The 27414-nt window shown below is 48.3% G+C and overlaps 1 protein-coding gene and 1 non-coding gene across 5 annotated transcripts in view; both read right to left on the reverse strand.

Annotated features, from left to right (window-relative positions):
- LOC509283 (E3 ubiquitin-protein ligase RNF213) overlaps positions 1–23252 on the reverse strand; it is a 122064-nt gene extending 98812 nt beyond the window's left edge. For 2 of the 4 annotated variants that reach the window (XM_015458943.3, XM_002696144.6), the window contains exons 1-3: positions 23201–23252; positions 20807–20998; positions 11728–11888 (exon numbers count right to left, since the gene is read on the reverse strand). In XM_015458943.3, coding sequence (XP_015314429.1) covers positions 11728–11888; positions 20807–20942 — 297 coding nt within the window. In that variant the 5' untranslated portion in view covers positions 20943–20998; positions 23201–23252. Of the gene's footprint in view, positions 1–7270; positions 7421–11727; positions 11889–20806; positions 20999–22785 lie in introns of all 4 variants that reach the window. The other 2 variants (XM_005221118.5, XM_015458942.3) reach the window with 2 other exon arrangements.
- MIR10164 (microRNA mir-10164) lies at positions 18519–18599 on the reverse strand. Its single transcript, NR_162194.1, has one exon. It is a non-coding gene; the product is annotated as a microRNA mir-10164 (primary transcript).
- Positions 23253–27414: the final 4162 nt, after the last annotated feature.

Raw genomic sequence — 27414 nt, forward strand, 5'->3', positions numbered from 1 at the left:
CTTGGAGGGAAGGTGGGTTAGTCAGAATACATGTCTGATTTTATATTTTATAATGAGTGTCCTCAGAGAGCAGAGAGATCTCAGTTTTGGGAGGGCAAGGTAGTCTTGTTCACTCCCCTGAATACTGGGTCAGGAACACAGGGAGGGGTGGGGGTGCATGCTGTGGACCCTGAAAAGGCACATATGGCAGGAAGTGAGGGTGACAGGTGAGAACACTGACCATTTGGACAGAAAGTCTGTGAAGGTTTTGACAAAGGCTGAAGGGTTGGAGGCTAAGTGGGCCTGCAGCTATGCCCAAACTCCCAGGGGTCCTCTGCCTCATTCTGCATTGACAGTGATTGGGATATAGTAGGATAGTTAGTTAGTTTAGGAATCACTCTAGGGGATTAAGAATGGAAAAGGAATTCTATGGGAGTTTGGGAAACTGTTGTAGGCTAATGACTACTCAAGAAAAGAATCCAGTAACCTAGCAACAATCTATACTATCTTGAAGGAAGACCAAGCATCCAAGCATCAGGCACATTCGGGCCACAAGTTCTGATAATTAAAACACAAGACAGTAGATATGGTATCCGAATCTTGTTACATGAAGTCAGGGAGTTAACGGTCCTTGAAGAGTAGCATTTTGTAGCCAAGACAGGAACATAGGTGAAGGGGGAAAGAAACTAAATGAAAGAGGACATTATACTAAAACTTAACCGAGCCCAAGCTCATTCTCCTGGCTGCACTGACAGGTCAGTAAATCGGGAGATGAGTTGTTGGAACAAGGAATAATGATTTTAATTGGAAAGCTGGCAGACTGAGAAGATGGCAGCCTAGGGTCTCAAAAAACCGTCTTACCACAGTTCAAATTCAGGCTCCTTTTATACACAAGAGGGGGAGGGGGAGGAGCCCACTTAGGCACTGACCAATGGCTGAGCAGGACCACTAACGGTCACTGGTTTGACACATGCTAAGTTGCTTCAGTCATTGTCCCACTCTTTGCAACTCTATGGACTGTAGGCCGCCAGGCTCCTCTGTCCATGGGATTCTCCAGGCAAGAATACTGGAGCGGCTTGCCATGCCCTCCCCCAGGGGATCTTCCCAACCCAGGGACTGAACCCTTGTCTCTTCTGTCTCCTGCATTGATAGGCAGGTTCTTTACCACTAGCACCACAGTCACTGGTTGACAGCTGCTCAGTAACAGTCACTTGTTTGGGGGAGGGGCCCACTTTGACATTGAACAATGGCTGAGCAGGACCACTAACTGGTCCCTGATTGACAGTTGCTCATTTTGGGGGAGGGGGAAACCACTGAGGCACCAACCAGAGACTGAGTGGGGCTGCTATAGCTCCTGCCTGCCTCATCACTATGCCACCCTGAGTAGAAAGGTGCAACACCAGAAAGCAGCCAGGTCTGAAGAAGTACCAGTGGCCCTCACAGTGTCCTCCAGCTCTCAGTGGAGTGAGATACCCAAGTGGCAGAGACTGCATTTGATGGGATGGTGGTCTAAGGTGACAGGTGTCATGGGCTCAGCCCGCTGCTCACTTCAGTGGTCAGATCGTGACCAGTGAGATGACTGGGAGCTGGTGTCCCCAGAGCAGAACTTCCACCTGTCCACTTTCACAGTAGATGGCTTCCCAGGTGGCACTGGTGGTAAAGAACCTGCCTGCCAATGCAAGAGACATGAGAGATATGGGTTCCATCCCTGGGTCTGGAAGATCCCTTGGAGGAGGGCATGGCAACTCACTCCAGTATTCTTGCTTGGAGAATCCCTTGAACAGAGGAGCCAGGTGGGCTATAGCGCCACAAAGAGTCAGACATGACTGAGGTGACTTAGCATGCATGCATGAGTGGCAGGTACAGGGTCCCTTCTGGTGGGCTAGTGGGCTAGGCGTGGCTGCCTAGAAAGGTGTGGTAGAGCAGTTCCTGCATTAAGAGCACCAGGGAGAGAGGAGGGAAGGGTCCAATGCACTTTGGGTTCCAGTTTGGGCTGGGGGGGCCGCTATTACAAAACCTGAGATGAATTGCCATATTTTAGTATATGTTACCACCCTTTTGCTGACATACATATGATTTAAATAAAGCCATGATAGTCCCAGTTAGTCCATATAGAGTCAAAGGAAGGACTAATGATGTAAGCCTTGATATCTACTTAAAAATGAGGAATAAGGTGGTCTTCTCCCCTCCCCACTTTTGCTTTGATTATAAAAATGAAGCCCTGTTTGTTCTTGGGGTGATGCTCCCTTGCCTGCCTGCTTGTATCTGTCATAAGTGTCCTAGGCTAATAAACTCGTTCTTTGTCTATCACTTTGCCTCACGCTGAATAATTTCAGTGATGAGACAAAAGAACCTAAGCTTCAGTAGGTACTGACACAAGGTGAGGGGTTTTAATTAAAAGACAGTGGGTTTGGACTTCTCTCCTGGTCCAGTGGTAAAGAATCCACCTGCCGATGCAGAAGATGCAGGTTTGATCCCTGGCCCAGGAAGATTCCCTATGCCAAGTGTAAACTAAGCCTGTGTGCCACAACTACTGAAGCCCACACACCTAGAGCCTGTGCTCCACAACAGAAGCCACCACGATGAGAAGCCCACGCACCACAACAGAGTAGCCACTGCTCGCCGCAACTAGAGAAAGCCCTCACAGCAACAAAGACCCAGGGCAGCCAATTGAAAAAAGAGAGAGAGTGGGTTCAAGTCCTCTCCTAAGCCAGGGATCATGGGTTCAAGTCCCAGCCTGTGGATACAAGTCCCAGTCTGAGTTTGGATTAGGTTTAAGTCCCATCTGAGAAAAAGCATGGTTTCAATAGAAAGTACTGTGCCAATTCAGGAAGGACAGTGTCACCTTTCCACTGGCATCTGATCAAGCACTTCCTTCTAGCAAACAGGTACTGCCTAAGCTCCTTCTCTGCAGCCATCCTTCCTGCCATCTTTGGACCCAAGTAAACTTCCTCAGCTTCAGTTTCCTCTTTTGTAGAACTTAGATGACACTCATGGATAGTACTTTGATGGGGGAAGAGGGATGCGGGCTGTGGGGGGGCGGTCCATCCACAAACATAAGGCGGGCTTTGCAGAAGCAACAAGAGAAAAAAATCTGGGATCAGAGCTAGAAATATCACGTTGACCCCCAGCCTGACAAATTCCAAGTAGCGGCATCATTAGGACCAGTGCCAGCCTCTCAATTACACACTATACACTTGCAAAAAGGAACAAAGACTCCACAGTAGGGACTGCCGAGGAGGAAGAGAAGGGCCATCAGGAAAAGATGTGGCAAGAATCTCTACTAAGGGCACCACGAGATTCCTGGATTTGCTGAGAATGGGAGCTTCAAGGGACTCCTGGAGTCTTGGAGAGATGCTCAGACCACCCCTTGCCCCACCAGCTGCCTGGCACCGTGCTCCCACGCCCCAACTCCAGGAAATGATCCCTTGAACCTCCCATTTTCAGTCGAGTGGTTCCAGCAAGATTAACTCTACTCCAGACGCAGGGTCAGCACAGCACCCTGGCTTGTTAGGAATGGGTACGTGTCCCAATCAGAGCCACTGAGATTTGAGGACAGCTTCCCCTGGGAAAGAGATGTTTCCTCTTTCTTCTCTGGAAGCCCCCCAAAGAGGCATTCTCTTATCCCTCTGAACAACGCAGTGGGAGGTTGGTAACCTGTGGAAGGGTCCAAGGTGTTGGAGACTGTTGAGAGGCCAAGGAGCTAACTGACATGAGGAAGGCAATGCAAAAACAGACAGAGATACCTGGACTTCAGGAATATCAAGGTGCCCGGATTAAACCTTGTCTGCAGGTAGATGCCCGGATTAAACCTTGCTTGCAGTTAGGTCTACCCAAGGGCTTCTCAGTTACATGAGTGACAAATACCCTTTATTGTATTGATTAACCTAAACTGGGGTTTCAACTGTTTGCAAGCAAAAGATCTCCAATGCTTAAAACAAACCTCAAAGTAGGTCGTTTCCTTTTTTACAGAACTTCAAAGTAGGTTGTTTCCTTTATACAGAAGCCCCAAATAAGTCAAGGCAATCAATGTTCTAACAACTTTGGTGGCATAAGATGTCAGGCTCTGGTAGATACACCCGGGCCACAACATCCTCAGGGCTCCAGACCTCTACACCGTGGCACAGTCCAGGAGGACCCCTCTGTGACACATGCCCAACCCCTGGTCACTACAGAAAGTAGTGGAGGCTTTGGATCCCATGAACAGGTGCCAGCTGCCCACCCCATGGAACCTGGATCAGGCCTGCCTTCTAGAAGAAGGGGTGCTGTCAGCAGGGAAAAAATCAAGGAAGTACACGCCATAGCGAGGGAGGTGACCCTGCAGAACCAAGAGGGTCTGGGAGGTGTGGCTGTGTAAAGATGGCAGTAAATGAAAGATGGACCCCTGGAGGGACATGACACAGTTCCTGGAAGACAAAGATTATGGGAAGGGATGACAGGATGATAACAGCCCAACATGTGGACCCCAAACCACATCCCAGCCCACAACAGCAGACTGGTAGACATCACCGCACACCACCAGCCACCAGCCAAACCCTGTTTTTAATGGAACCAAACCTGGGGACCTAAAAACATAATAGAAATGAACTTATTTATAAAATAGAAATAGACCCACAGACATAAAAACAAACATGGATATCAAAGGTGAAAGAGGGGAGGGATAAATTAGGAGTTTGGGATTATCAGATATACACTACTATATATAAAGCAGATCATCAACAAGAATTTACTGAATAACCCAGGGAATTATATTCAATATCTTGTAATAAGCTATGATGGAAAAGATATATTCTGAAATGTAATATATATATATATATATTTAACACATGTATAGGTGTCACTTTACTATACACCTGAAATATTATAAATAAACTACACTTCAATTTTAAAAATTGTAATAAAATAAGTAAATAAAACCAAATCCTACCTAACCGAGTGGCAACAGGGCAGTCTCTGGACACTGATCATTTGCTCTGCTCTTGCCAGCCCTCGAGGGGAACTCTGCCACATTTGCTGCCCACTTATCCCTTTCTCATGGGAACTGCCTTTTACATCTTTCACCTACTGTCCTGTTAGTATATGGATGTCTTATTTCTTTGAAAGAATTAGTTAGGTATTCCAATTATAAACCCTTTGTCATCATATGTTGCAAATCTTTTCTAACCACCTGCTTCTCCATAGCATTGCTGAATGGTCTCCTCTAACCCAGAATCTGGAATATTTTATGCATCCCTATCTGCATCTAAGGGGTTGTTTTGGTGAGGCTCTGGAATATCCACATAATTTTATAAATAGTCACCTATATTTTCTAGAACTTTCAGGGTGTCTTTTACATTAGTCAACCAATCTGGTATATATCTTAGTGTTTACTATGAGTGAAGAAGGGCTTCCCTGGTGGCTCAGTGGTAAAGAATCCACCTGCCAATACGGGAGATGTGAGTCCTATCCTTGGGTCAGGAAGATCCCCTGGAAAAGGAAATGGTAACTCCACTCCAGTATTCTTGCCTGGGAAATCCCATGGACAGAGGAGCCTGGCAGGCTATAGTCCATGGGGTCACAAATGAGTTGGACGGGACTTAGCGACTAACCAACAACAAGGAGAAAAGAATTGTTTTTTCCAAATGGTAAGCCACAGTTCAAATGCCCCTTACTTAACACAGTGTTGCTCTCTGATACCACCTTTATCACCTGCTCAACTGTCATACATACTCACATCTGCATCTAGATGTTCTATGTCAACTTTCCCTACTGGGTCTCTGTTACTCCATCAGGATGCTCTATTACTTTATATTGCTATGCTTATAGCTTACAACACATTTTGATGTCAAATCTCCCATTTATTGTTGTACTTTTCTACATTCTTTATAGGAACTCTCACCAATTTATACTCCAGATGGACTTTTAGTGTCTTTTATCCATTTCCAAAAACAAAACAAAGCCACTGGAAGCAATACTACTTTTACACATTAATTGACCAACTGGATGTATATATCTAAGGAAAGAACTGGCATCTTTACAGTATTAAACCTTCCTTTTGGGAAAATCTATTTGTAGTTTGCTTTTCCTGTTTTTAGATCATGAAGGGACTCTCCACATCCACTCAATATTTTCTATCAGTGCTCATGCACTGCTGTCCTCTGTATTTACAAGGTGCTTTTGGGTTCCTGTTTTTTGTTGCACCACATGGCTGGTGGGATCTTAGTTCCCCAATCACAGATTGAACTGAGGCCCCAGCAATGAAAACACCAAGTCCTAACCACTAGACCACCAGGGAATTCCCAAAGTGTTTCTGCTCTGAACTAACCAACAGATCGAAGCCCAGAGGCAAGACCACACCTCATTTACAGCCTTCCACCAGGCACCCAGTGCCCCCACATGCAGCAGCTGCTCAATAAATCTTTGTTAAATGACTCAATTGGCCATCTTACTCAGGAAAAAGGTCACCATTCTGTGAAAGGATGATAGTTAAACACATCACTCTTCAGTGTCTGAAGCCTCAGTGCTTTTCCTCACAAGCAAAATTACTTCCATTACATATATTAAGTAGTCTCACTTTTGATATTATTAGTAAAACCCTCAAGACTCACAAATGCTATAGACAATGAAAGAAGTCGGGACTAAATTCAGCAGGCTTCCATGGCACAACCAGGGTTCAGAACACGAGCCCATAACCTCAGGTGCTGATGACTGCAGGGGCTGGGTGCATTCTCCAAGCCCCAGTAGAGGTTCAGCCTGGACTCCCACCGGTATGGTCCCAGCCCCCAAGGGAGACCCAGGCCCCCTGCTCTTCTCCATGAAGAGAATCTTGCATGGCCTGTGGAACTTTCAGGGTAAGTTTCCCGTTTGCCAAAGGAGATAGCTACACAAGAAATGAAAAGATGGATGGAAAAGTAGGGATAGGGGGCCACAGGGGCTTCCCCGGGGGCTTGGTGGTAAAGAATTTGCCTGCAATGCAGGAGTTATGGGTTCTATCTCTGGATTGGGAAGATTCTCTGGAGGAGGAAATGGCAACCCACTTCAGTGTTCTTGCCGGGAAAGTCCCACAGACAGAGAAGCACATGGGGCACACACAGCATGGGGAGCACATGCAATAAAGCTGAAATTCAACATTAGCAGAACATCCTCAGAATCACGAGAGCTAAAACCCACAGGCATGGCTACTGTGTCGACCAGCCTGGGTAGGAGTGGAAAAAGCCTCCCAACAGCCACCTTCAGCATCAGAGAGGTGTGGCACTCGGTTCCATGCAAGCCTTGGCAGGGAGCATCGTGGGCCACCATTAACACAAACTACCTGCTCAGACTCTGGAGAGCACGTGTCAGTGACCTCAAACAGGATTGCATCTTCTTTTCTTCTTTTGTAGGCAGAGTAACTATCAGCTTCCAGCTCATCGGATGTGGATGTGCCATCTGCCGCATCTACAAAACCCTTGGACACAACTCCCTGTTGAAACATGATCCCCTTCAGACAGAGCAGGGTGACCACAGGCACTGATCCATCAGGGTCTAAGGGACCCCTAACTCAAACCCAAGTGGGGACACTCTCGAGTGAGGATTGCACCAGCTCCCCAGGCCCCCTGGCATCCAGGCTCAGCAGACACGGGGTCCCTGGTGTAGGGAATAAAAGAAAGGGTTCTGTGGGTGGCAGGCAGAGCAAATCCATGCAAGCAAGCTGCCCCATGTTAGAGTTGATGTCTGAAAGCCTTGGCACATCTGACCTTCCATACAAACAGGCCTGCAGCCTTATTCTCTAAGCTCCATCCCATTGCCCAGGCCAGTACTTGCACACAGATGCAGCTGTGGGGACATTCCTGGAGGGGCAGGTAGCCCAGCATCTGAGGCCAGGCCCCAAGGTGGCTTTTGGGGATGCGGGCATGTAGGGTAGTGACCAATCTCTCTGGATGGCACACCCTAGGGAGCACAGAGCCAGCCCTGTGCCATCCCTTCCTCCATTGAAGGAAGCAGTGAGGACCAGTGGGACTCACCACTGGGCGCCAGGCCACTGAGGGAAACAGGGCAGGACAGGGAACAGGGGAGTTGGGCCCAAAGCCAAGGCCTGGCTTCTGCACTGCAGCTGCTGCAGGTGAGCAGAGAGGTCCATTAGCCCAGGGGGGATACCTGGTGCAGCACTGCACCCAGGTGGAGGGAAGACAGGAAAGGTCAAGAGCCTCTGACTGTTGAGGGGGGCAGGCAGTCGGTGTGGAAAGGGAAGGGCAGTTCTCTGAGGGGCGCTTGGAAAGGCCCAGTGAATGAGATGGGTCAGAGCACACTGGCAGCCCAGGTTCAAAGCTCATCCCAGTCAGTGCCAGGTACCCAGGCCAGCTGCCAGCAGGAAATCAAAGACAGGACCAAGGTGACACTGGAAGGAACCACAGGATCAGTCAGCACCTTCAACCTGACTCCCTGGCCCATCCTGTGCTCCTCTTCCTCATGGTAGATACAAAATATTTTAAAATGTTGTTGCTATGCCACACCGCAAGGCATGTGACAGCTTAGTTCCCTGACCAGGGATCAAACCCTCGCCCCTGGCATTGGAAGGGGGAACTTAAACACTGGACAGGAAAGTTCCTCCCTCACATCTTAAATATTTGGTGGAAATAACAGCTGGAGGCCACAGTACTTTCTGCTATATGGATGATACAAATGACACTCTCCAGGGTGGAATATTCAGGTGGACTCCAACATTTGGCCATAAAACACTAAGGCTGGGACTTCCCTGGTGGTCCAGTGGTTAAAAATCTGCCTTGCAAAACAGGGATGCCCGTTCCATCCCTGGTCCAGGAGGATCACACATGCCACAGGACAGCTAAGCCTATGAGTCACACAACTACTGAGCCCATGTGCTGCAACTCCTGAAGCCCTAGAGCACATGCTCTGCAACAAGAGAAGCCACTGCAACAAGAAGCCTGTGCACCACAACGGGAGACTAGCCCTGACTCTCTGCAGCTAGAGAAAGCCCAAGTACGGCAACAAAGACTCAATGCAGCCAAAAGTAAATAAATAAATATTAAACACACACACACACTCACACTAAGGCTGTGATAAAATCCTCTACTGAATCCTCACGTGCCTAAGGTTATTTTCTTATGATGACAGCAGAGAAGCAGAACAGGTCAAAGCAGGTCAACCTGCTTTACTAGGGGTCCCACCACGTTACTCTCACCTGTAGCGAAAAACCTGCCCCATTGTTGCAAATGCTGACTTTCAATCCATTTTTTAATTTAACAGGTTTAATTTAAAACCTTGCAGCTATTTTAATTTTGAGTGTTTGATTTCAGAGGTGGGACAGTTATATGTTTAATGGCCATTTCTATCTTCTCTACTGTGGACTATATCAATTGCTAGTCATCTTTCTGTTGGGTAGGTTACTGTTTTCTACTTGATTTCTAAGAGTTTTTGACATATTGAGGCAACTCACTCTTAATTTTAAAATATTTCTATGTAAATACAAATCTTTTTATGTACATGTGCGTGCTAAATCATGTCATTTGAGTCGTATCCAACTCTTTGTGACCCTATGGAGTGTAGCCCGCCAGGCTCCTCTATCCATGGGATTCTCTAGGCAAGAAAACCGGAGTGGGTTGCCGTGCCCTCCTTCAGGGAATCTTCCAAACCCAGGGATTGAGCCTCTGCTTCCTGCATCTCCTGCATTGCAGGTAGATTCTTTACTGCTGAGCTACCTGGGAAGCCCTTTTAGGTACATACAAATATGTAAACACATATTTTCCTAAACCATTTACTCTTCATTTGTGCTCATCATACAAAGTTTTTAATTCTTTTAAGACTTTTTCTATAGTCAAATATACCAATCTTTTGTTTGTATTTTTCCCCTTTGCTTTAATCACTAGAAAATCTTCCCCATTCATGGGTCAGATAAATATTTATGTATATTTTTTCCAACTGTCATTATACACATTAGGGTCTGTTTCTGGGTTGTATTTCTGGTACATGGACTCCTCCCAAGATTCATTGTTTTAATGACTGGCTTTGAAACATGTTTTTGTTCATCTAATACAGCAAGTCCCACTTTAGGCATTTCTTTTCAACAATTTTTCTCCGTTATTCTTGCCCATTCTTTCTTCCAAGAGAGCCTTAAACTTACTCAATCAAGGTTTAAAAAAGGTCTAATCCTGCTGGGGTCGATACTGTTTTCAATCACAGTGTCAAACACTTAACTTCCTAATGGTGCGTATTCCTTGATACTCACTTTAAAAGTATTTACAATAGCCAGGATATGGAAGCAAGCTAAGTGTCCATTGACAGGTGAATGGATAAGGAAGATGCAGTGTAGACATACAATGGAATTTTACTCAGACATTAAAAGGAACAAAACTGGGCCATTTATACAGGTATGAACGGACCTCGAGTCCATTATACAGAGTGAAGTAAGTCAGAAAGAGAAAAATAAGCATGTTACGTAGAATCTAGGAAAATGGTCCAGATGAACCTAGTTCCAGGGCAGGTATAGAGACACAGATGTAGAGAATGGACATATGGACACAGGTAAAGGGAAGGGGAGGGTAGGATGGATTGGGAGCCTTGATTTGACAATAAATACACTACCCATGTGTAACATAGAGAGCTAGTGGGAACCTGCAGTATGGAGCTCAGCTTGGTGCTCTATGATGACCTAGATGGTGGGATGGGGGTGGGTGCGAGGGGATATATGTATACATATAAGTGATTCCTTTCAAGTACAACAGAAACTAATACAACTTTGCAAAGCAATTATACTCCAGTTAAAAAAATTTTTTTTAATAAATAAAAACTAAATTTGAAAAAGGAATTAAAAAAAAAGTTTACCCAAAATTTCAGTGTCCCCCATGGCCCAGGCTCAAAGCTGGCCATCCTGCTCTGGTAAGGATTAGTGTCCAAGGAGAATGAAAACACTCACACACATTTCACAACTACCACACACACTCACACATGCATATACCACACACATACTATGAGCACACATACACTCGAACGTGTGCACATACTCACATAGGCATGCACGCACACTCACGAGGGGCCACAGTAGTGACAGCTGCAGCACCTCCCCACCACCCAACCACAAGGAACAACAAAGGACCACATAGGAAACCAGCCCCAACCAGGCAGAGAGACAATATCCCTCTCAGTCCTCCAAGAAACCTGGGAACAGACCCAGCTGCTTAGGTCTAGACAGGCTGGACTTTGGCGTGGGGAGCTCTCGCTCATCCAGAAGGATGAATCTGTCCTGAATCTGTCAGGCAACTCTCTGCAGCCTCACTTGGGCTCCTGCCTGGTCACTCACTCAAGAGACACTCTTGGGGTCTGACACTTATAGGGAGACAAGACAGCTCAGTGTCTCCTTCAAGGAATGGTGGCATTTCCAGAGCACCTCCGTTTCCCCAGAGCCTGGACGCACCTTAGGAACTGTCTGGTCCATGCAAAATGCCCAGAGCAGAGACAGACATCAACGTGGCAGAAGCTCAGACACCTAGATGCAGCCCCGCCACAGCATCTGGGAGACACGACATGCTGGGTATGGTGGGAGAAAAAGGGAAGGGGATGCAGAGACCCTGCATGAATCAGGCACAGAAGGGGCAGTTCTGCCACAGCCCAGCATGCAGGGGCCAACAGGCTAGGCAGCAGTGAAGTGAAGCTGTCCTGGAGAGGACGCTGTGGGGACACTTGTTCAGCCACTGATGAAACCACAGCAGGAAACAGCGTCCTTGTAAAGCTAGGAGATGGGCAGAACCAGCTCCCCAGGGGCCAGACACTCACGCGTTTGGTTTGCCACGAGGCATTCGAACAGGGCTCGTCTGGGCTTTCTTGCCAATCACCTGAGCCCAGGGCCAAGGAGGGGCTGCTTTCCTCCCTCAGCTCCTGTCCACACTCCATTTCCACCTCCGGGACCGATGTCTCCTTGAGGTTGCTCTGAGGACCTACAAAGGCAGATGCACACGGGTCACATCTCAGAAAGACAAGTGAATGTCCCAAGGGAAAACCTGGACTCCTCCCATGAGCGCCATTCAAGATTAGTCCTCTCCCCACTCAAGGTGCTGTCTTGGCTACAGTGAATCAGCCTGGTACAATTTCTGCTGTCGGGTGGGCAAGGGTGTACATCATGCGAAATGCCAGGCTGGATGAAGCACAAGCTGGAAACAAGATTGCTGGGAGAAATATCAATAACCTCAGATATGCAGAGGACACCACCCTTATTTATGGCAGAAACTGAAGAAGAACTAAAGAGCCTCTTGATGAAAGTGAAAGAGGAGAGTGAAAAAGTTAGCTTAAAACTCAACATTCAGAAAACTAAGATCATGGCATCCGATCCCATCACTTCATGGCAAATAGATGGGGAAACAATGGAAACAGTGAGAGACTTTATTTTTTGGGGCTCCAAAATCACTGCAGATGGTGACTGCAGCCATGAAATTAAAAGACACTTGCTCCTTGGAAGAATAGCTATGACCAACCGAGACAGCATATTAAGAAGCAGAGACATTACTTTGCCAACAGAGGCCCACCTAGTCAAAGCTATGGTTTTTCTAGTAGTTATGTATGGATGTGAGAGTTGGACTATAAAGAAAGCTGAATGCTGAAGAATTGATGCTTTTAAACTGTGGTGTTGGAGAAGACTCTTGAGAGTCCCTTGGACTGCAGGGAGATCAAACCAGTCAATCCTAAAGGAAATCAGTCCTGAATATTCATTGGAAGGACTGATGCTGAAGCTGAAACTCCAGTACTTTGGCCACCTGAGGCGAACTGACTCATTTGAAAAGACCCTGATGCTGGGAAAGATTGAAGACAGGAGGAGAAGGGGATGACAGAGGATAAGATGATTGAATGGCACCACCAACTCGATGGACATGAGCCTGAGAAAGCTTTGGAGATGGTGATGGACAGGGAAGCCTGGCATGCTGCAGTCCATGGGGTCGCAAACAGCTGGACACAACTGAGCAACTTAACTGAACTGAACAAATATAATAAACATCTACAAACATCTAAGGTTCATCTACAAATGAAACTTAAGGCCAAGGAACTAAATAAAACTGGGAGGATATTTGTAACACATGACAGCCCGGGGCCACTGTCCTTTGATAAACTGTGGGCATGCTGACCTCCTCTCTCTTCCACCAGCCTCCACTGCAGGGGGTGGGGCCCCCATTACACTGAACCAATCAGAACCTGGCATTTCTCCAGTTCCAGTGATTGGCAGAAGTACAGCAGGGGTCCAGGGCAGGTTACTGGGGTTTCTAACCCATCAACTCCTTCCTTCCCGTCAGACAAACAGACCCTATGCTTGGAATCAACTAGTTTGCCTCCATGAAGGCAGCAGCCTGAGGACAAAGCAGGGCCGCTGGGACCTGAGAAAGATGCAGAGCTGTGCCGAGACCTGACTCCCTCAGTCTGGAAATGAACGTGTGAGGCCCAGTGCACGCATCCCGCTGAGGAAGCAGGGAGCTGGGTGTCTGGTCATCTCCAGTACAAACAGCCCCAGTGACTGAAAATCAGTAAGAACAACTTTTAAAAAAGGGAATTCCCCAAAGAAAACAGGCAGTTCAAAGAAAAGGAATTATAAGTGAGCTCTTAACCTTTGAGAAGACACTTACTTTCCCTACCAATCAAGGAAGTAGCAAGAGAACCCGAGGGACCCCCTTCTACCAATCTGACTGGCCCAAAGCTAGACACGCTGGTGTGGCTGGAGATGAAACTCAAAGAGCCTGCAGAGGAGAGAGGCTGGGGGAAGCCTTGTGGATTTGAAGGTTTCCATTATAAATGCACACGGCTGCTCCTTGGAGCTCGTCCTTGAGACACACTGGCACCAGGGGCAGATCCCTTGCCAGCATCCGGCCCAGCTATGTGCATTTATGGCAGAACAGGAGTCCAGACAGGACCAGCTGCTGCGTGGCAGAGGTGAGGCCAGTCTCAGCTAGAGGCCATGGCACAGTGCCACACGATGGAAGCAGGGTGCACTAGTTTTCAACCACATGGAGGAAACTTTTGGAAGGTGACACACCAAATGTTAAGTGTTGTGTTCATAAGGGTGTGAAGGGTCTGGGCTGGGGGTAAGCTGAGGGAGGTTACCAATTTTTATATCCTCCCGTCGTAACATATAGGTTATTCATACCACCATGTGTTCAGTTCAGTTCAGTTCAGTCGCTCAGTCGTATCCGACTCTTAGCGACCCCATGAATCGCAGCACGCCAGGCCTCCCTGTCCATCACCAACTCCTGGAGTTCACTCAGACTCATGTCCATCGAGTCAGTGATGCCATCCAGCCATCTCATCCTCTGTTGTCCCCTTCTCCTCCTGCCCCTAATCCCTCCCAGCATCAGAGTCTTTCCAATGAGTCAACTCTTCGCATGAGGTGGCCAAAGTACTGGAGTTTCAGCTTTAGCATCATTCCTTCCAAAGAAATCCCAGGGCTGATCTCCTTTAGGATGGACTGGTTGGATCTCCTTGCAGTCCAAGGGACTCTGAAGAGTCTTCTCCAACACCACAGATCAAAAGCATCAATTCTTTGGCGCTCAGCTTTCTTCACAGTCCAACTCTCACATCCATACATGACCACTGGAGAAACCATAGCCTTGACTAGACGGACCTTTGTTGGCAAAGTAATGTCTCTGCTTTTCAATATGCTATCTAGGTTGGTCATAACTTTTCTTCCAAGGAGTAAGCGTCTTTTAATTTCATGGCTGCAGTCACCATCTGCAGTGATTTTGGAGCCCCAAAAAATAAAGTCTGACACTGTTTCCACCTTAGTTCAACCTAAAACAGTCAGCTGTACAGACTCTACTTCTGGGCTCAGAAATGAACCCCAGCAGCAGCTCTGGATCTGCTTCCCCTGTCATCCCACAGCAATCCCCACCCTTCCCTGCAGCTGCCTTGTCCTGAAGGCTAAAGAAAATTCCACATGCCTCAAGCTTTCATATGAGGTTCCCTAGAGCAGTCAAACTCACAGGGACAGAAAGTAGGATGGCAGATGTCAGGGGTTGGGGGTTGGGGAGGGAGGTTAGTGTCTAATGGGACAGAGTTTCTGTGTGAAAACAGGAAGAAGTTCTGGAGATGGTTGGTGATGACTGGTTGCATAACAGTGTGACTGTGCCTAATGCCACTGAACTGTGTCAACTGAAAAAAAATATTCATAACCTCGGGAGTTCCCTGGTGGTCCAGTGGTTAAGAATCCACCTTGCAATGCAGGGGACACAGGTTCTATTCCTGGCTGGGGAAGGAAGATCCCACATGCCTTGGAGCAACTAAGCCCACATCGCAACTACTGAGCCTGACACTGCCAAATAAATAAATAATCTAAAAAAAAAAAATACTCATAACCTAAACACTGAGAGTTATGTGTTTTATTCAGTGGGAATTCTTAGGACTTCAAGCCCCCAAGACAGGATCTCAAGTTATCCCATGAGAACTGCTCCAAGGAGGCAAGGGGAGGAGCCAGGTGACACAGAAGCTTTGCAACAAAGGGCAGGGAGCCTGAACATCAAAAGATTATTGTTAATTCAAGAAAACCAGGTAACCCAAGTTAAGAAATTTAGCACTTTTCTATGTATGGGAAGATGCAAATGTCTGGGCTCACTGAAATCATTCATTTGATTGATTCAGATATCTGGGGCCAGTATCTTGCTTTCACATCCAGAGTTCCTCAGGGCTCACCGCAGGGAGTGGCTACAGTCTGATGGCTGCTGCTGCTGCTGCTAAGCCACTTCAGTCATGTCGGACGATGGCTGCTAGGTAGCAGGTATTCTTTCCTTCCTGGGTTCCCTCAGGGCTCACCAGCTCACCATTCACAGTGGCTGCAACTGCTGGTGACTGTGACATCTTTATTGATATGACAGGAAATAGTCCTGTCATATTTCTCAATTGTCCAGTTAAAATGTGTTTAAATTGGTAAAGTTTATGCATCAAAGCAAATAATCAATAATCATCTATAATAAGGAATTGTTGCTGTTCAGTCACTACGTTGTGTGCAACTCTTCTGTGACCCCATGGACTGTAGCCTGCCAGCCTCCTCTGTCCATGGGATCTCCCAGGCAAGGATACTGGAGTGAGTTGCCATTTCCTTCCCCAGAGGACCTTCTCTTCCCAATTCAGGGATCGAACCCATGTCTCCTGCAATGGCAGGTGGATCCTTTACCACTGAGCCACCAGGGAAGCCCTCTAGAAGAGAGTTTTATTCAAGCAAAACTGAGGACTACAGCCCAGGTGGCAGCCTCTCAATAGTTCCGAGGAACTGCTCTGCTGAAGCCTGGTCCTCAGTTTTACACCTTGTCAGAACAACGAACATACACCAAACACGAGAGGGGTACATCCATGAAGTAGGTTACCATGTACACTGCAAGTCAGCAGGACCCCGGTGATGGAAAGGGAACCTCAAGTGTGGGGGGGTTGTGGTTTGTGTTGGTTTGTGTTGATGTGGACACCACAGCACAGAACGCATCCATCCCTATCTTCAAAGCATTCTTGCTAACGGCTAAAGCACATGTGTGAGGCATGTTTGACAGGCCATGAGTCAGGCTGTTCCAGTTCACGCAGCATTCAGGCTGAATCGTGTATAAGCCCCAATGACTTCCCCATATCTCAGCTTGTGATCATCTCTCCCATCACTTGTTTTTAAATACTTTATCACAATTAAAAAAAAATTAAAACCACTACATAGAACAATGCAATTCTCCCCGCCCACCCAATCCTCCCACCACCCGACAGCCCCCGGGTCAGGTGCGGTGGGCATTGAAAGGGAGCAGAATTTCCCACCTCAAAAAGCTACTTTAGCACCCAGGGTTATTTCCTGCTGAAGGCAATGAAAACTCAGGGGATTTAAGAAAAGCTCTTGAACCCCTCCTCAAAGTTTTAGATTTACATCAGAAAGGGGGTCTATAACAGGAAGAGAGCCATTACTATAGACAGCTTTTAACCAAGAAACTTATCTACATAATAGAGCAACCTCTATTTTCCAAAATAGGTTGCCTCCCTGGGAAAAGCCCTCTTCTTTGTAACCCCAGATCCTAGCAGGCTCCTTAAGTCAGGATGTTATAGAAGCTCTAATTACCTGGCTGCCTTTTGGGTCTCAAATTTTTATGGGGCTTCTATACATATGAAATGTGAATCTGTCTCTTATCAATTTAATTGTTGAACAGCCAAAGAATTTAGGAGGGAAGAGGGAAATGTTTTGCTCCCTTGCGGCACAAATTCGACAGCCAGAGCAGGCAGCCACAGAAACCAAGTGTGGCCACATCTTTGGACCCACAAGTGGTGGCAGGCAGGTGGCTCTTTCTCTAACCAGTGAGCCCTCCACAGTCACACCCGAACCCCAGGGGCTAACCCTCTCCCACGGCGGCTGCCTCTGGAGCTTCCCCAGTGGCTCTCAATCCTTCCCGGACTCCTATGGGGTCTTGGGCTGCTTATCTTATTGTTTTCTATTATAAAAACATCAACAAGAAAAACTTGGAAATGCAGAAAATAGAAGGACAAATACATTTCCCAGAAACCACCTCCCTTCCAAAAAATAATCTTTTAGCACTCAAGGAGGAAGTCCCGCTTGGATACTCTGGGGCAGCTGTCAGAAGAGTGGGGAATTGGGGTTGGGGAGGGCCTCCTGACCCTCTGCCCTGCTGGATCTAATGACATTGGAAGCCCTCCACCGCAGACCAGATGCACATCACCCTTGGCAAAGCCAGTCACCCTCCACCTATGCCCAGGGTGGCCTGGAACTCTCCACACACTCTCCTTTTGAGGCAGAAATTGTTAGACAGTATAAGACTTTGAGACCTCGATTTCTTTTATTTGTTTAATTTCAACTTTTCTCTTCTCAAGTAAGCATCTCACTCTTTGTTCCAATTTCCAGGCATTCAGAGGAATGCCTCCCTGGTCTGGAGGGTCATAAAACCTTCAAATCCAGGACAAGACAATAATTAACTGCTGTCCAGTTTATCAAGGAGAAAAACTCCAGGTAGACAATTAGCTCCTAAACATACATCTAGCCCCTAAATAATGGTCTGGGGTCTTGAGAAAGGGTTGAGGGATGTTGCTGAAATGTCTGGAAAAACTGAGAAACTGGGGGATCCAAGAAAGCTATAAAAATGACAAACTGGACACTGCGACGTTTAAACTAACTGGTCAGAAAGGACGTATATTCAGGTCACGAGCCAACCAAAAAGGTACAGATCAATACTAGTAAAGATTGAAACTGCTGCAATCCTCGCCTTTGGGGAGGTTCTTCACCCCTCTCAATGCCTATGCTGAGGGCTTTGTATCCCTGTCTTCTAAAAATAAACTTTGCCTGTATGATTTTGCTAGTTTGCAGAATTCATTCTTCGGCTCCATGAACAGAACTTGGGTTTCACGTTTCACTTTCACGTCCTTATCTGGGTGGCCTCTCACTCCCCCTCAGGTTCAGTCATCCTGGGCACCTCCAGGAAGCTGCACCACAGCCTCTTCTGGCTCCAAGCCCTGCTCAAGTTCGCGAGGAACTTGCACCCGCAGCACCAGAGGGAGGCCAGCGTCCAGGATGCCCAGAGCTCCCGGCCTGGCAGACCTACACATGGCTAAAAGGTAGAGACAACCCCCACAGCAGCCAAGCCTCCTAACAGTTGGGTTTCAGTTTCCATTCCTGTTAGGAGAGGCTTGGCTGGGTGAGAGAAGCATAGAAACCGGCAGGAAGTGGGTGGGGGACAGAAGAAGGAAACTGGCAGTCTCATTCAACACCCAGGTCCTCAGCCCTACTGTGTGCCCCACACTGAGGGACCAGGGCCCAGCTCCTCCCCTCCCACCCCAGTGACCCAGCTCTAAGGACAATGGCCCTTTTTAGCACTCACTGTGCTCACAGAGGATAAGCAGGCAGCCTAGAAGCCAACCAGCTCCCCAAAACTCTCAAAGCCTTTGCCCCTGGAACTGGCAGAGATGCCAAGCATCTTAGAGGTATGGGCTGTCCACTTTGGTAGTGACCGAGCCCTGCTAAGGGTAGGGGCTCCAGAATGACCTCTGACTGGGCTGAGGTGGATGGCGATCTTGCCTGCTCTCCCTATCTGCCTGGACATGCAAGACCCTAGAAGATGACCTGGTGTTCTCAGACGAGGCTTTTTTTCCCCTGTTATGTTGGAAAACACATTAGTTGCTCTTAGCAGCCCTTTGAAAGCCCCTCGCACAAAATTAAAGGGAGGCCAGGAGGAGTGAGCTTTCCCGTTGACTCTCCCAAAGGGGTGAGTCTCAGGAGGCACCAGGCACAGGACTTGAGACTCAAATGAAGGCCTGATTTTCTCCTGTTAATCCATCTCATGTCAATTTAATTCTTAGACAAGCCAAAAGGACCTAGAATGGAACAGGAAAACTTCTTCCCCGACGATGCTAAGGCCAACAAGACCTCAACCACAGCTTTCTTCTAGGGAACTGGCTCTGGGTCCTGAGTTCAAAATCTTTTCTCTACCAGTTGCTAGCCGCATGACTGTGAATAGTTACTTACTTCTCCTTGCTTCACTCTTGGCATTTGTAAAATGGGGATTGATGATAGCTCCTCCCTCAATATTTAGCATAGCATTGGGAAAATCACAGGTTAGCTGATTGGTATTGGTTTCATTTGCGCTTTTAGTCTCTGAGGTCCCAAAGACCCCTCCTCCCAAGACCCTCTAGTCAGGCAGATGTTCTAGTAACCAGGGGTGGGGAGCTCTGGAAGGTGGGAAATTACAACTGGATACCAAAACTTCAGCCATGCCATGCCATGATTCAACATCTGGACCAGGAATTGATGATCAGGAACTGGCTGCCCACCAAGCTCCTCCCAAAGGATTAGCAACAAAAAAAAATCAATAAGAAAAGCAACAACAAAAAGTGCAACAAAAAGTGACCACGTCTCCATACCTCTTACAGCCCAAAGAGTGCATCTGTAACAGGAGCACTTTGTACAAATGCAGCCGAAACAGAACCAATTAAAAGAACTGGGCGGGGGCAGGGGTGGAGGCATCTATCTCATCCCTGATTCAAACTGCACCTTCTTCAGTTCACGCAGCAATTATTTATTGAGCACCTACTGTGTTCCAGGCAACGTATGGGAGACTTGGGATAAAGCAGTGAATAAGAGAGCAAAGGTCTCTGAAGACCCACCATGGTGTCATCCAAGTGCTACTGGGACAGATAGCCTGGGGAAGTGCAGTTCGGAGTGAAGGGGTGGGGCAAGCACAGTTTGCAACTGGGTGGTCAGAGTGGGCCTCCAGAAGAGCAGACAGCTGAGCAAAGACTGGAAGGCAGGGATAGGGGAAGCTGTGCAGCCCTCTAAGAAAAGGTGTGTTCCAGGCAGAGGGACCAGGAAGTGCAAAGGTCCTGAGGTCAGAGCATGTCTAGCGTGTACTAGGAGAGGGAGATAGTCCAATGTCCCAGGCATCAAGAGAATCAAGGACCCACCAGAGTCAGCAGGTGAGGACAACCTGACATGGTTCCTCCTTCATGCACCTATGAGCCACCCCTCATCAGGAAGGGGCCTGTGCAAGCTGCGGGGACCCCTCCCCCACCAAGGGGGCCTGGGATGCCACTTTATACAGCATCCTCTGAAATCCATTAAGATCCCTCAGCTCAGCCCAACACTTCCCATTTCCTAAGGAGAAAGGAAACTCCAAGTTCTCTCCAAGAAATGAAACTGAAATTCTTTAAAAAGTGACAGATGCTTTCAGCAAAGGACCAGATAAAACTGTATTTCTAAGGAAAGTGTTTCCTCTACAAACAGTTCTCTAGTCACAGAAGACCTGCTAGCCTGGGATGCCTGCTGGTCAAGGTCTCCACTTCTAGGGATGGAAGAGGGACTGAGCTAACTGCCCTCCCCACCACCTGCACCAGGCTCCCAGCCCCATCGGGGCCTTACCTGCTACTCCTTCGGGGGCTGCAGGAAGCAGCCTCTGTCCACACTCGCTGCAGAACTTCGGGGCTTCCTCTTTGGAGATATGCCGGCAGGAAGGACATTCCATACTTCCAGGGAGAGGAATTCCTGGGGCTGGCATGCTTCTGCCGATCTGGAAGCTAGAGTCTTGAGGCTGCCAGCTTTATACCCCGCCACCTGTCACATGACCACAGCCTTGCTTCAGTTTCATTTTCTGAGAAAGTGAAATTGCGGCAGCCCAGTTCTCCCTGCTCAATTGAAACCTAGTCTGATCACCGCCCCCGAAGTTCTCCAGTCTTCCTCATCCCAACCTCCCCTTCCATGTGGCTGCAGCACCCACTTCCTTTTCTGCTGCCCCCACCAGGGCCAGGTTTGCCCCTCCCAGCCTCCTGACAGGACTCAGTGAATCTAAAAATGTCCCCAACCAGCTGAGACTGGGAGCCAGTTCAGCTGAGCCAAGTGAGTGGAGACTGGGGTTAGTGGGGGAGCAGACAGAGACTGGGGCTACCTGCTGTATGCCCCAGACAAGGGACTCAGACTCTAATTGGCTCACTGCAGAAATGCTGGCAGCAAATGGCTGAGTCAGAGCCTGCCAAAGGAACCAGCCTGCACAGGGCAGCCCAGGGCTACAGGGGATGACAGTCAGGACTCTTAATAACAGGGCCAGTGGTCAAGATTCCTAATAACAGGAATTGCCATCTACTAAGCCTACACTCTTCTTACAGACAATCTGGCCCTCTGAACACCCTGCGTGGGGGTGGCAGCAAACCATGGTCAGGACTCAGGCTGAGAATCTCCAGCCTCCAGAGACCGCTGAGTTCATCCATGGTGAGAGTGGAGACACGTATCTTGGTTCTTGGGGCACAAAGATCCACCTGTCACCCTTTTCTGTTGGCTTCAGACCCAAGAATTCTGCTGGAACAGTGGCCCAGTTGGCTCCTTCCCCAGCTAGGAGGGCAAGCAAAGGGCCCCATCAGACAGCGACTCCCTGTCTGCCGGCCCCCTGTGGTCCCTGAGTCTCCTTCTCACTTCGTCTGACACCACCAACTTGCTCTCCCCTGACGGTGGGCTGGGTAGGGGGAGAGCAGGACCAAAAGCACCCGAAGTGTGCGGTTACCCTCAGGGTCCTGATCCCCACTTCCCTTCTCCCCCTCCCAACGCCCCCTGAAATAACCACCTCTGTAGTCTGGGCGCTCTCTCACTAAAAGCTCTCGATGACTCCCCAGGGCCCAGTCCTCTCTCCTAAGGTGCATTCCCTCTGTCCAAAGCTCTGCTTCCACACAGACCAGAAAACTCACAGCAGGGATCAGAATTACTCACTAAAGTGTCCTGTTGTTTCTCCCCAGCACCAGGGGCTTATGGGTTATGGCAGGTACCAACACTTCTCTATCCTCTCAGTTACCGGACTTTTTTCCTTCCCACTTTTTCCAGCAACATCCTCCCAACCACCACCAAAGAAAACCAGGTGGAGGCCCCCACCTCCACTCCCCCATTCTGAGCCCTCCCTGGCTTCCCCCAGGGCCACAGCCCACTCCCAGCTGTCAAGGCCATCACGGGAGGGGCGCCAACTTGGCCTTCAGCCCCTGGCCACAGACAACTCTGATGAGTCAGACAACCCTGATAAGTCAGGAGCACCCCGAGCTCTGGACGGCCCGATTACGTGGGCAGTGATCCCGGTCTCCTAAAAGTTACTGTGAAATAAAAGATAACTGGCATTTTTCGCAACATCACTTTCCCGTTGTTGCAATTAGTGAAAGCCCAGGATTCAGTTCAGGGTAGAGCCAGAGGCCCCCGGTCTGGCGGTCCCCATCAGCTATCAGCCCCCGCCGCGCCCCCTCCCAGGTAGGGTGCTCTTGGGTTCAAAGCCGGAGTCCACCACTTCCTCGCTGGGAGTCCAACCCGAGGCTGGGCCCCTGGGAACGTCGCTGGGGCCCGGGGAAAGCGCTCGGGCCCGCCGCGCCCACCTGCTGCTCGCGGCCAGAGAGCAGGGTCAGCAGTGCCCCGCGGGGCCGGGATGGACCAGGAACCCGCAGAGAAACCGAAACTTGGCGCCGGAAGAAGGAGGGGGCCGGCCCGTACGGCGGCCGGACGCGACGCATCCGGACGCAAGCGCCGCTCCCCGGCAGCGCCTCGGGCTGGGCCACCACGACCCAGGACCAGACTCGGCGGGAACCCTGATCCATGGGACCCTCTCGCCTCTAGGGGAATGGCACTCCGACCAGTGGGACAGCCCGTAACCAGGGTAACTTGCGCCCTGCACTCACGGGACTCGGCATCCCTCCCCGTAAACCCGCATTCTGCCCCCTGGAGACCTGCGTCCAAGGTACCCGCGCCCGGGCCCTGCAACTGTGCACCCCAGCCCGGCCCGCTAGTTCTCACCTAGGCGGCTCCCGAGCGTACTGTGCCGCCGGTAGGCAAGGTTTCGTTTCTCTAGTCCTGGGTCCCGCCCCTCCCGCTTGGGCAGACTCTGCGGAGCTCACGTGGGTGTGGCCGGAATCCCCGGTCGAGTGGCGCCCTCCAGTGGACCCGCGGCCAGGCCGTGTTCAGTTCAGTTCAGTCCACTCCAGTCTCTCAGTTGTGTCCTTTTGCGACCCCATAGACTGCAGCACGCCAGGCCTCCCTGTCCATCGCCAACTCCCCGAGTTTACTCAACTCATGTCCATTGAGTCGGTGATGCCATCCAGCCATCTCATCCTCTGTCGTCCCCTTCTCCTCCTGCCCCCAATCCCTCCCAGCATCAGAGTCTTTTCCAATGAGTCAATAATTCTTTGCATGAGGTGGCCAAAGTACTGGAGTTTCAGCTTTAGCATCAGTCCTTCCAAAGAACACCCGGGACTAATCTCCTTTAGATTGGACTGGTTGGATCTCCTTGCAGTCCAAGGGACTCTCAAGAGTCTTCTCCAACACCACAGTTCAAAAGCATCCATTCTTCCGTGCTCAGCTTTCTTTATAGACCAACTCTCATATCCTTACATGACTACTGGAAAAATCATAGCTTTGACTAGGCAGACCTTTGTTGGCAAAGTAATGTCTCTGCTTTTAAATATGCTGTCTAGGTTGATCATAACTTTTCTTCCAAGGAGCAAGCATCTTTTAATTTCATGGCTGCAGTCACCATCCGCTGTGATTTTAGAGCCCCCCGAAAATAAAGTATGTCACTGTTTCCACAGTCTCCCCATGTATTTGCCATGAAGTGATGGGACCAGATGCCATGATCTTAGTTATCTGAATGTTGAGTTTTAAGCTAACATTTTCACTCTCCTCTTTCGCTTTCATCAAGAGGCTCTTGGCTTCTTCTTCGCTTTCTGCCATAAGCGTGGTGTCATCTGCATATCTCAGATTTCTCACAGTACGTGAACCGTGAACTTCTAGATGTTCAAGCTGGATTTAGAAAAGGCAGAGGAACCAGAGATCAAATTGCCAACATCCACTGGATCATGAAAAAAGCAAGAGAGTTCCAGAAAAACATCTACTTCTGCTTTATTGACTATGCCAAAGCCTTTGACTGTATGGACCACAACAAACTCTGGAAAATTCTTAAAGAGATGGGAATACTAGACCACCTGACCTGCCTCTTGAGAAGTCTGTATGCAGGTCAGGAAGCAACAGTTAGCACTGGACATGGAATAACAGACTGGTTCCAAATAGGGAAAGGAGTACGTCAAGGCTGTATATTGTCACCCTGCTTCAGTCAGTCAGTCAGTCAGTCAGTTCAGTCGCTCAGTCGTGTCTGACTCTTTGTGACCCCATGAATCGCAGCACACCAGGCCTCCCTGTCCATCACCAACTCCCGGAGTTCACTCAGACTCATGTCCATCGAGTCAGTGATGCCATCCAGCCATCTCATCCTCTGTCGTGCCCTTCTCCTCCTGCCCGCAATCCCTCCCAGCATCACAGTCTTTTCCAATGAGTCAACTCTTCGCATGAGGTGGCCAAAGTACTGGAGTTTCAGCTTTAGCATCAGTCCTTCCAAAGAACACCCAGGGCTGATCTCCTTTAGAATAGACTGGTTGGATCTCCTTGCAGTCCAAGGGATTCTCAAGAGTCTTCTCCAACACCACACTTCAAAAGCATCAATTCTTTGGCGCTCAGCCTTCTTCACAGTCCAACTCTCACATCCATACATGACCACTGGAGAAACCATAGCCTTGACTAGATGGACCTTTGTTGGCAAAGTAATGTCTCTGCTTTTGAATATGCTATCTAGGTTGGTCATAACTTTTCTTCCAAGGAGTAAGCGTCTTAATTTCATGGCTGCAGTCACCATCTCCAGTGATTTTGGAGCCCAAAAAAATAAAGTCTGACACTGTTTCTCCATCTATTTCCCATGAAGTGATGGGACTGGATTTAACTTATATGCTAGTACATCATGAGAAACATAGGGATGAAGCACAAGCTGGAATTAAGATTGCCAGGAGAAATATCAATAACCTCAGATATGCAGATGATACTACGTTTATGGCAGATAGCAAAGAAGAACTCAAGAGCCTCTTGATAAAAGTGAAAGAGGACAGTGAAAAAGTTGGTTTAAAACTCAACATTCAGATAACTAAGATCATGGCATCTGGTCCCATCACTTCATGGCAAATAGATGGAGAGACATTGGAAATAGTGACAGACTTTATTTTTGAGGGGCTCTAAAATCACTGCAGATGGTGACTGCAGCCATGAAATTAAAAGATGCTTGCTCCAACTTCAGTTCAGTTCAGTTCATTTGCTCAGTCGTGTCCGACTCTTTGCGACCCCATGAATTGCAGCACACCAGGCCTCCCTGTCCATCACCAACTCCCGGAGTTTGTAGGGAGCCGCGTTAGGCGTTACTGACAAAATGAAGGCACGGTCCCCAGCCCCCTCTCCTCATTCCGCAGGCATGGATCCTGGGATGAAGGAGTTAGGCCTTGTAATTCTGACTTGTCTTTTCCTCTCCTCGGCTGAGTTGACTGAAAAGGAATATTAAGGTGCTTATTGTTCTTGAGAGGAGCATGAGAAGGCAAAAAGCCTTCTGCAGTTGTGCTCAGAAAATAATTCATAAAGTTAATCATTGACATTTGTTCAAGGACTTTTACAAAAGAGTGTTCCAGGATGAGCACATAGGCCGTAGCTTGAGGCCATGGGAGGGATTGATATCTGAAGCCTATTTGTGAGGAGAATGTTTATGGCAAAGGAGTTTACTGAATTTAGGGCTTAGAAAAAATTATAATAGTTAGAAGTTAAAGATTTAAGGAATGTTGTAAAGTTAGCATATTTTACTATAGCTTATAGAAGTTAGTGATGGACAGGGAGGCCTGGCGTGCTGCAGTTCATGGGGTCGCAAAGAGTCGGACACGACTGAACAACTGAACTGAACTGAACTGATAGAAGTTAGGAATTTTTAGAGACACTATAGCTAGAAGCCTTTTTAAGAGATAGTGAGCTCAGGATGTTAGGGGCAAACAGGATTTAGGAAGATAAGTAGTAAACTGAGGAATATAGCATGAGTTACAATGTAATCACAAGTTAACTATAGGACACATTAGAAGAAGTAGATAATAGATGATAAGGCTGATCCGGAGAGAATCACTAAAGCAGGAACTCTGTTTGAAGAACAACAATGATTTATGGAGATATTAAATCTGGTAGGGGGGGAACTGAAAATGTCAAACCTCTGGCCTAATGTTTCTGTAAAAGTATAAAAGAGAATCTTAAACTTGGAATAAACAAGCAGTCCATAGAAAAATGAGAGGCTGTCTCACTGGCCGACACCGTCATCTCTTCCGTCATCTCTTCAGGTTGAATCCCTGGTTGCTGGAGTTGGACTCCGGCAAGTAGCGCCCAGAACAGGGGACACTGAGGAGGAAGTAATCTGGGAATGTAACGCGGGACGGTTAGGATTGTACCTGTAGGTGGCCGGCGCCCCTCTGCAGTTTAGGCAGGGTGAGGAGGGTACAGAATCAGTAAGAATATTCTCTAGAAGAATGGGTTTCTCTGCATCTAAGAATAGACAAATGTTTATTGAAATATTACTTCATATGTTAGCCCATAGAGGCGTTAAAGTAAGCACAGGAAGACTGTCTAAATTTCTACGTTTGTTTTATACTTTGCATGGGCCAGAAATGGTTCGTGTAGATGCTTTTGCTCTGTGGAATATGATTAGAAATGTCCTGGACCCTCGTCATGAGGCTGTTAGATAGCCTATGGGGGAGGCTATAGCGGTGGATGGTGGGTCTCCACCTTCTGCGTAGGTCATATTTTCTGCCGTTGACAAAGAAAAAGAGGGAGACTGTGCTCTACCTCCTGAGGAAGTAGAGGGTTTACAGGACGCTGCGGCCAGGGGTCCTGGCGAGCCCCCTCCCCGTCTACGCAAAGCTTTAAAAATTTATCCACCACTTTCTTATTTAAGGCGACCACCGCCACCTCCACTTGTGCTTCCCAGGGCCCAGGAGTTCCCCATTTTGCCTCCAAAGCCTCCCAGAGCATTGCCTAAGGCTTAGAAAGATAAAGAGTTTTTTTTTTTTTAAACAAAGGAGCTTTTAAAGCAGTCGCATGCACAATATACAGAGCCTGCTCCTTGGAAAAAAGCCCCTCGGGGGGCCTCACCCAGGCTAAAAAAAAAA

Source organism: Bos taurus, chromosome 19, assembly GCF_002263795.3.
Source record: "Bos taurus isolate L1 Dominette 01449 registration number 42190680 breed Hereford chromosome 19, ARS-UCD2.0, whole genome shotgun sequence".
NCBI lineage: Eukaryota > Metazoa > Chordata > Mammalia > Artiodactyla > Bovidae > Bos > Bos taurus.